This window comes from Marmota monax, unplaced genomic scaffold (assembly GCF_021218885.2).
Source record: "Marmota monax isolate L192 unplaced genomic scaffold, Marmota_monax_Labrador192_F-V1.1 WCK01_AAM20220418_F8-fsc00051, whole genome shotgun sequence".
Lineage (NCBI taxonomy): Eukaryota > Metazoa > Chordata > Mammalia > Rodentia > Sciuridae > Marmota > Marmota monax.
Window position 1 is genome coordinate 13,914,089 of NW_026695202.1, and position 10,165 is coordinate 13,924,253.

The 10,165-nt window shown below is 56.1% G+C and overlaps 1 protein-coding gene across 1 annotated transcript; it reads right to left on the bottom strand.

The window, feature by feature from the left end:
* Positions 1-9,189, bottom strand: LOC131423618 (uncharacterized). The gene is made up of 2 exons (XM_058574206.1): positions 8,194-9,189; positions 1-8,036 (listed from the first exon to the last, which is right to left on the bottom strand). The coding sequence occupies exon 2, from the start codon at positions 3,335-3,337 to the stop codon at positions 2,429-2,431; it is 909 nt and encodes a 302-aa protein (XP_058430189.1). The 5' UTR covers positions 3,338-8,036; positions 8,194-9,189; the 3' UTR covers positions 1-2,428.
* Positions 9,190-10,165: the final 976 nt, after the last annotated feature.

Here is a 10,165-nt window from a genome sequence, read left to right on the forward strand (position 1 = left end):
AAGGAAAGGAAAGAAAACAACATATAAATACATATTCACACACATGTATGTATGTTTTCAATAACAACATTACTGAGACATAATTCACGTGCCCTAAAATTTGCCCTGTGGTTAAGTCCCTCTGGGTTCAGTCACTGGTACAGAAAAAAAAAAAATCTTTCCACATGTTTATTGCACATATCTTTGGAGAAAGGCTTTTCAAAACCATTTCCCATTTTTAAATCGGGTCATTTTATTTATTTATTATGGTGGTAGGGTTGTGCAGTTCTGCTGCACAGCATGCTGATTTTATTACGTTTTTGGTGCCCCCCAAAGAAGCTCTGTGCCCACCAGAGGAGCCCCGTACCCTCCTCCCAGCCCACTGGTCTGCTCTCTGACTCTGGTTCTGCCAGCCGCAGACTTTTCCCTGTAAGTGGAATCACACAGCATGTGTGGCTCAGGAGGGGGTTGCTTGAGTCCGAGGGTTGGAGGTCAGCATGGGTCACAACGTGAGACCCCCATCTCAAAAATTCCATATTGCTGAATGATGGCTCCTTGTGCGGCTGTGCCCATCTGTCTGAGGGCTCCCTGGGGAGCCAGCACTGGGTGTGTGTAGAGATGTGAGAGGGGACTACTGAGAGGCATTGGCTCCTGGGATTGCAGAGGCCTTCTCTGCGCTGGAGACCCTGGATCTGGGTTGGGTCACTCAGTCCAAGTCCAAAGGCCTCAGAGCCTCCAAACCAGGGAAGCCGAAGGTTTCATTCCCAGTCTGAAGCCAAAAGCCTGAGAAGGAAGGGGCTGCTGGGACAGGTCCCGGAGCCCACAGGCCACAGAGCCTGGGATTCCAATGTCCAAGGAGCAGGAAGAGTCCATCCGGGGCTTGGAAGACACCAGTCACCTTCTGTACTTGCTCTCTGGGCCCCCAGCAGATGAGATGCCACCCACACTGAGGGTGTCCTCCCACCTGGCCCACTCGGACCCCCTGCTCACCCTCGCCGCGAAGCCCTCACAGACACACTCCTCAGGCGGATTCTGACGTGGGTTCCACCTTTGGGCTGCCACCTCCTGCCACCTATGCACGCTCCCTCATGACTTTTCGTGGACGTGTTCGTTTCTCCGCAGACGTACCTGAGGGGGGAAGTGCTGGTCATGTGGTGACTTGGCTGAACTTTTTGAGGAAGTGCCAGGGTGTTCTTCTGAAGTTGTCACTCCGTCTCGCCTTCCCCAGCAATGCCCTGAGTTCCAATTTCTTCACATCCTCGCAGTCACTGGTCTGGCTTTCTGGTGTGAAACGCCACCACTCGTGGCTTTGAGTCACATATCCTTTTTTTTTGGGGGGGAGGGGGAAGGTGGGTCCCATGGATTGAACTCAGGGGAACTAAAACACTGAGCTACATTCTCAGCTCTATTTATTTGCATTTTATTTAGAGACAGGGTCTCACTGAGTTGCTTAGTGCCTTGCATTTGCTGAGGCTGGCTGTGAACTCATGATTTTCCTGCCTCAGCCTCCTATGCACTGCACCCCTCGAGTTGCATATCCTTAATGATTAATGATGCCAAACATCCTTCCGGCTGGGCTTGGTGGCACGCCGTAATCCCAGCTACTTGGGCGGCTGAGGAAGGAGGATCGCAAGTTTGAGGCCAGCCTAAGCAACTTAGCAAGGCCCTAAGCAACTTAGCAAGACCCTGTCTCAAAAAATAAAAAGGTGGGCTGGGGATGTGGCTCAAGCGGTAGCGCGCTCGCCTGGCATGCGTGCGGCCCGGGTTCGATCCTCAGCACCACATACAAACAAAGATGTTGTGTCCGCCGAAAACTAAATAAATAAATATGAAAAATAAATAAAAAGGTCTGAGGATGTGGCTCAGTGGTTAAGTCCCTCTGGGTTCAATCACTGGTACAGAAAAAAAAAATCTTCCCACATGTTTATTGCTCATATCTTTGGAGAAAGGCTTTTCAAAACCATTTCCCGTTTTTAAATTGGGTCATATTGATTGATTGATTGATTGATTGATGGTGGTAGGGGTTGAACCCAGGGGCACTTAACCACTGAGCTCCACATCCCCAGCCCTTTTTATTTTGAGACAGGGTCTGGCTAAGTTGCCCAGGCTGGCCTTGAATTTGTGATCCTCCTTCCTCAGCCTCCCGAGTACCTGAGATCACAGGTGTGTGCCACCCCTCCCAGTTCCATTTGTGCTTCTGATGTCATTGCCAAATCCAAAATCATGAAGAGTAATTCTGTTTTCTTCTTAGAGTTTTATAGCTGTAGCTCTTATGTTTAAATCCTTGATCTATTTGGAGTTAATTTTTGGACGAGGTGTGACGAGGGGACCCAACCGCCTTCTTTTGCGGGTGGCCGCAGCTTCCCATGCTTCTGGTGGAGAAGTCCCTTTTCCCCATTGGACTGTCTTGTCACTTTGTCAAAACTCATCTGACGGTGACTGGAAGGGCTTATTTCTGGGCTGTGCTCTGTTCCATGGGTGGCCGTCTGTCCTTAAGCCCACACCGCTCTGTCTCAATGACCCTCGTCAGTTCTGAAGCCAGCGAGGGTGCGGCCCTTGTCCGCGATGTCCCTCTCTTTCGATGCCTTGCGTTTCCATTCAGCTTTTTGGGTCGACTTGCTGATTTGTCCAGATCAATTCTCCAACAAGCACTGATGGCGGTGGTTGACTTTAAAACAGGGTCTTTAGGTTGCGGAGTCACATGGGGAGGTGACAGTCTTGGAGGGTGATTAGCCCTCTCAGAGATGGGTACAGTGATCACTGGGACTTTGTGTCCCTTTTCGGGGACAAGGGTGACTGCGCTAAGGAAGTGTCCATCTTGTGAATCGAAGCCTGGGAGGGCAGCTGCTGCTGGTGGGAGCCCTCGCGTGTGCCACGGGCCTCTCAGAGCAGCTGCTGGAGAACCGGAGGGGTGGACTGTGCTCGTGACCGTGGCACTGTCCCTCAGCTCCAAGGCCACCCTGCTGCGGGTGCTGCAAACCACATTGCTCCTTTGCCCACGGGAAGCCTGTCTTGCTCTACTGATGGCACATTCTAGAAGGAGACCCGGGCTGGAGGAGGAGGGAGGACTCTTCATCTGCTCAGGGTCCTGCCAGAACCATCGCCCTGTCCACGGCTCTCCAGTGGGCAGTGGACTTAGTCCCAGCTTCAAATCCCTCTCCCCCTGGCAGGTACCAGCTGCAGCGTGTCTCTTCAGAGACTGGCCCTGGCTGGCCGGCACCCCCTCCACCGAGGCCCCCCCAGGCTCCCGAGGCAGCAGCACCCAGATTGGCAGCGTCTGCTCCTCAGGTGTGAGCAGCAAGCACAGCGGCCAGATCAATCCTCGCCCCTCCCCAGGGGACGGGGGAGGCCTGTCCATGTGGCCCACACCCTCCACCCCTGGGAGCCGCTGTGGGGGTGGGGGCAGATGGATGTTGCATCAGCCCCCCCGCCCGGTGAGGGGAGGAGTTTCCCTGGGGTCCACTGAAGCTTCTGGTGGAGCCAGCTTCTGGGATCCGGAAGCCTCCACTGCTTGAGGGCCGGCAGAGTCTGGGTGGAGGCCTGAGAGCCATGGGGTGGGCCAGGCGTGGGCATGGCCGCCAGCAGGGGAACCGCCAGGGCCTCGACCCCAGGCTCCACTGACCTCCATCCCCACACTTGGGGGCCCATCTCCCGGCAGCGACACCTTGGGCTGGTTGCTGGTGTGATAGCAGGAGCAAAGGTGACCCCATTTTGTTTTATGACTCCATCCTGTAGAACAACCAGGCCAAGTAGAAGGGTCATGACTGGGGCAAGATGTCCTTTCCCTTTTACTTTAGAAACCTTTAAGAACACGGAACTACCTAAGGGGGCATCGTTTCTGTAACTAGGGCAACCTCTGTAACTGGGGTGACTGGGATCACTGTGATTGGTTAGGCTTCCCTCTGCCTGACTGCCCTCTCCCGCTTCTGTACCTGGCTGGCTTGCATTGGCTGGACCCCCCAACATCCTTTTTGCAGTTTTCAGGCTTATAAGGAGCGCCCTTGCAATTGTTCGGGGCTGATCAGGGGAACAGCTTTATGTTCCGGTCAGTCGCCACCGGTGTGCTTCAGTAGAGGCTTGATTCGATCATACGTGCGTGGTCTGGAAGTCAGTTGATGAAACCCTGGGACGAAGCTTCAACTATAACACTTGGACGGCGGATGTGTTTGCAGGTGGAAGGACGCTGGGCCTGTGCCCCCCCTGTCTGCACCCCTCCCATTTGTGAGGTGGCCACTAACTAGTCCCCAGGACACTGTGTTCTCCTCGGTGAGGCGGAGACCCCGTCGCCCTTGAGTTCTCCTGCAGGTGAGGGTGGGGGGGGAGCTTTGGGAAACGCAGATCCTGGCTATTCCAGAGCCTGGCACGTCCTTGGGACTCTTACAGCCTGTGGGGACACTGACTTTCTGTGCCTGAAGGACCCTGGGCTGACTGGAAAAGGACCACCGTGTCAGGCCGGTGGCCGCCGTTTCTGTGCTCTGGACGGAGCTGTGCCAGGCAGCAGGGGCAGGAGCACATGAACGAGGCTGTATGAAGGGACCCACTTGCCCTCTTTGAGCACTCATTTCCTCTTGGCAAAGTGACAATCGTGCTACCCACTCAGAGGGTTGGGGGAGTCGGCACATGGCAAACACCTGCCCTTGGATGGCACTTGCCACATGGGGACACCATGTGGGCCTCTATTGCTTTTGGACTTTGAGATGTGGCCTCCTGATATGGATGCCCTGCTGTGGAGCCCAGGCTGCATCTGGAACTTTCCTCCCAGGCACTGAAACAGGCTCCCCGACAAGGTGGCTAGGTAGAGCCCTTGGTCCCATCCAGGTCTCTTAGAAATCTGTGGTTGTGCTGGGCGTGGGCCTACAATCCCAGCAGCTCAGGAGGCTGAGGAAGGAGGATTGAAGTTCAAAGCCAGCCTCAGCAACTTAGCGAGACCTTGTCTCAAAATAAATAATAAAAAGGGCTGGGGATGTGACTCAGTGGTTAAGTGCCCCTGAGTTCAATCCCTGGTACAAAAAAAAAAAAATCTCTGTGGTCACTTTCCAGTACTAGCCCCTGAAAAGCCTCATCTATTCGGGGACCTCAGGACAAGAGACTGCTGGGTTCCCTGCTCCCACTTTGTAGAGGAAGCAGCTGAGACTCGTATTAGATGTAACTAGTCTCACCGGGAGTTTGTGACCAGGCTTCTGGGCCCTAGAACACTGTTCTGCCTGCGATGCTGCAGGGACCCCAGGACCCCTTCTTGGGGTCTCTATGGAGCAGGGATCGCACACCCCCAACTAACTCTGAGCGTCTCAGGGAAGTTTTGAGGTGAATTTCCCGGAGGCCTGCCCGGCCCCTCTCCACACTGTTGTTGTTTATTTCCTGTCCCCTCCATCCGTCCCCTGCCCTGGCGCACGGAGGCCGCAGGGCAACATTGGAGGGTCCTGAGTGGCGCAGAAGGCCTGAGGTTCATGGGAAAGAAGGGCGTGTAGGTCCCCGGGCCCACGGGGACTCAGTTCATGGATTCTCCCCTCAGCAGGCAACCACATCCCATCCAACCGTGGGCTGGGCTGGGGCCAAGAGGGGACCCACCTGAGGCTCTACAAGGAGTGATGTTCTGATGGCAGAGGCAAGTGGGGTCTTCTGTCCCTTGGGGGCACTGAGGGAGGGAAAAGAGCATCTTGGGCCCCAGATAGACAAAGCTGCTGCTCTGAGGCCCAGCTCTGCCCACACTGTGCAGGTGGCCCTCGGTCTGTGTGCATCTCCTGGGCCCAGGCCCTCCTGCTCTGAGGGTACGGTGACCAGCCAAGTCTCCACTGTCATCAACTGGTGGTGTGGCCCCGGGGAGGAGGAGCTGGCAGTGCGACCTGGCGCTCTGAGAGGCTCAGCTTTCACTCTGCCACGGCTCCGGAGTTCCTCCATCCCGCCCTGGTTGCGTTCGGGCCTGCAGGCTTCCGGACTCTCCACACCTGCTGCCCCTTCCCCAGGACCACTCCTGGGGGCAGGCAGCCCCCTAAAAGGGGCCCCTGGCCTCCGCCTCCTCACCCAGCCAGGGCCTCTCTGCGGTGTCACCTGACTCTGCAGTCCCGACCCTGCTGGCCCAAGCTCCAGGGAGGCCCTGGCATTTAATCTCAGCTGATACCCATCTTCCCCTCCAGGCCTTGGCCAGGAGCCAGGCTGCACCCAACGTCCCCACATTCAGGCCTAGACCACGGCCCCTGGCAGCCACCTCCCGCCTCACTACCTTCTTGTTCTTGTTCCATGTTTATGTTATTTATTTATCTATTCACGCATTTATTTTTGCAGGACTGGGAATCAAGCCCAGGGCTACTCTACCACTGAGCTACGGCTCTATCTTTTCTTTTTGAGACAGGTTTCATCACTTGGTTGCCTTGAACTTGCGATCCTCCTGCCCCAGCCTCTTGAGTACCTAGGATGACAGGCCACTGTGCTGTCGTCATGTATATGTTATGGAAATGCACAGACCCTAGACCCTATGTGCGAGAGCAGTGGATTCCCACCAAGAAACACGCATCACCAGCATCCGATCAAGAAATGACAACCAGCTGGGCCTGGTGGCCCAGACCTGTGATTCCAGCTACTAGGGAGGCTGAGGCAGGAGGATCATGAGGCCCCGTCCCAAAAGATAAAAAGGACTGGGGCCGTGGCTCAGCGGCAGAGTGCTTGCCCAGCATGTGTGCGGCGCTGGGCACCATCCCCAGTACCTGCTGCCAGGAGAACGTTAATAGAAGTGACAGGTAAAGCCTCCAGAGTACCTCGCTAAAGACGTTTGTCTTGAAGCCAGGGGTGGTGGCCCAGGCCTGGGATCCCAGCTACTCAGAAGGTGCGGGAGAAAGACCACTGAGAGCAGGGTTTGAGAGCAGCCCGGGCACCGTAGTGAGGCCATCTCAAAATAGACATTGGCCCATTAGCCTTGGACACTCTCCCCTCCTCCCCATTAGCTGGGAAGCAGCAGCCACCAGAGCACTTTGCAAACCACATGTGGGGGTGGCCGAGGGCCCCACTGACCTTGGAGCACTGCCCCTGGGACTGCGCTATGAGGCATTATTCTACATTATTTAAGCCTTTTGATTTGGGGTCTTTTTGCTGTACTTTAACCTACATAAGTGGGAACACTTGATTTCCGTGAGGACAGACTTCAGGACCATTTGCCTTCACTCCGTACGGACCTCCCTGGCTTCCTCCTGTCATGGCTACCCTGGAGGTGAGCACTCTACCCCTTCTCACCCCGCTGCAGAAGCTCGGGTCACTCCTGAGTCAGGGCCCCCAGCCCGGCCCCTTCCTGACCTTCAACCTCACAGCAGAATTCCCAGCATGCCTTGTGTCGGGCTGGCCCAGGTCCGGACAAGTGAACCACGAAGCCAGACTTTCAGGGGCAGGGCCCACGCTCGCCCACTCTCAGCCTCTCTTGGGCACTCAGAGAGGGGACCTTCCAATTTAATATTTAATCAAGAAGTTGAATATTGATTCGCCAGTGGGAGGAAATGATCTCCCCTGTCCTCATCCTGCTGGGAAACCGACTTCTGTCCTCCCCGGGTCGGCCAGCCTGCAAGGCTCACTGACAGCCTGGCTGCTCGAGCCCCTGCCGGCCGCTCAGTGCCCCCAACAGAGGGAAGGTCCGCATCGTCCTCCTCAGTCTTGGACAAAGACCTCTGAAAACACAGTCCCGGAAACAAGCCGAGAAACTAGCAAAGGGTCTGAGGCCGTCCCCAGGGCCGTTCCACTGAGCCTGTCCCCCCTCTTCTCTCCCAGAACTCAGTGTAGAGCTAATGTTCCAGCTCCTTCCCCAGAGGCAGCGGCCGAGGCTGCCAGGGCATCAGGCAAGGCGAGCTGGGATGGGGCTGGAGGAATCAGGCCCAGGAAGGACAGGGGTCAGACCCCTCAGGCTGCTGTGGGGGCTCAGGGAGGACACCGGACTCTGGGCCGTGGGACTTGGCGCGGGGAGGTAGTGAGGAGTTATGCCCCTACCCCAGGCTGGCTCTGGACTCATCCCCAGCCAGCCTTCTTGCTGCCCTGAGCGCAGAAAGCCAAGGCCTGGGTTCGAATCCTGACACTGCCACCTGGTTTCTTTCTTTTTTTTTTAAATATTTATTTATTTATTTTAGTTTTCGGCGGACACAATATCTTTGTTTGTATGTGGTGCTGAGGATCGAACCCGGGCCGCACGCATGCCAGGCGAGCACGCTACCGCTTGAGCCACATCCCCAGCCCTGCCACCTAGTTTCTTAGTCTCGGTTTCCCCACATGGTAAGTGGGGGGCAAAGATAACACTTGTAATAACTAATAAGTTATGAAAAGATAGGTAAGAAGATTGGAGAAATGACTTGACTTAGAATCCATTGTCTTCACGGGTCATTCACTTGGTTCCACGCCACTTGGTTCATTTGATAGTCACAACCCTGTTAGGAGGCGGGCACCACCCAGCTTCTCCGTGCAAAAGAGAAGCCAGGCAGAGCCCTGGCCAGGGCTCAGAGACAAGGAGGGAGGCAAAGAGGATCTCTGGGTCCCCTGCCCTCCTTTGGACAGCAGCCCGGAGTTCCTCCCAGCCTAGATGAGGTGCAAGAATACAGCATAATGATGGGTGGGGGCCTCTGGCGGGCTGGGGTGAGGGTGCTGGGCTCCTCCCAGCCTGGAGGGCAACCAGCCTTTCTCCTATTCCTCAGCCCCACCCTCCCCTCCGCGTACTCTGCTGGATCCCACCTCAATCCTTACAGCAGCTGCATCCAGAGGCCTGGCATGGGGCAGGCGGGGCAGGGTGGCGCCCCCACCATCCAGGCTCCTGGATGGAGCAGCCTCACCAGAACGTGGAAGGGAGAAAAGCAGCCTCCTCCCCTGCCCCTGTGCTGCCCGGTTTCTCAGAGGTGGCTGCCAGAGCATCGAGAGTTCTCCCTCCCAGCCTTGGACGGGGCCCTGCCTGGCAGGATGCGAGGAGGGTCTGGGGCCAAGGCTGCCTCCTGGATCCTATTTCCAGGACACGGCCCTCTGGGAAGGCCTGCACACTCTTGGCCACCTGCAGTCCTACAGATGGGGTTGCGGCTGCCTTTCTGGGTCAGGGTCAGGGGCCAAGGATCTCTTAGTGGCACTCTCTGGGTAGAGACAGTCCAGGGCTGTCCCTTCTGGGTCCTCAGCTCTGCAGGGACAGACAGCGCCCACATAGCTGCATGAATGCCTTGCCCCCACAATATGATCCTGAGCCCACCTCCTGGAATGACCCCAGCAGACCCTCCCCTTCAAGATCTTGGTGGGGACAGGCCAAGAACCCAACAATCATGGATGATGAGCTGTGGGGCTGGAGGAGGGGTACTCGGGAGGCTTCCTGGAGGAGATCTCGCACTGTGGGGAGAAACAGGCACTGGTTGGTGAAGGTGGCTGAGGGGGGCATCGCAAGCCACATGGCTCAAGCATCGAGCACCCACACACTTTCCTAGGGTGAAGTGAGGATAGCAAAATTAAGTTGGGTATGGCCTGGGAGGGAGGCGGGGCCTGGTCTTGGGGCCTTCGATGCCGGGCTCAGGAGCTACTACTGCTCTGTGGCCCACAGGGAGCTGTGGAAGAGCAATGCTAGACCCTAAGAGACCATCTCACCCGTCCAATATATGGTCACACGAATGACTTGTAGTATTAAAGTAAAAGTGGTAATTCTAAAACATTATTAAAAGTTAGGTAAAACGATATTGTAGTTGGAGAAATAATTGGCTTAGAATCCATTGTCCTCGTAAGATAGATAAATAAATAAATCTCCTGCTCCTGAATCCCTACAGCTGGCAGCTGGCTCCTCAAGGTGTCACCCCCCAATGGGCAGGTGGAGTCCAGAGGCCCCAGAAGGCCTCCCCTCCCACCACTGAAGAGCAGCCCACTGTCCCAGGGCTGCTGGCAGCACCCCAGGCCTCCTGGGGGTGCTTCTCCTGCCTGGAAGGAACGCCCAGCCCTCAGAGGCCAAGCCCAGTGTGAGCCAGCTGGGGCCTGGCCCTGCAGAGTCCTCCTCTGGCTCAGACCTAGGCCACCCAGCAGGACACTATGGCACTCCCAGGCTCCACGGAGAGTCCTGTGGGCCCCATAGACCCTCATAGGTTCCTCGCTGTGACTCCCACCAGGGGGTCTGGTATCCTCATTTAGCCCCATTTAACTTAAAACAGATTCAGGCTTATTATGGGGTGGAAATGGGAGGGGCTCGGGGACCCAACCTAGA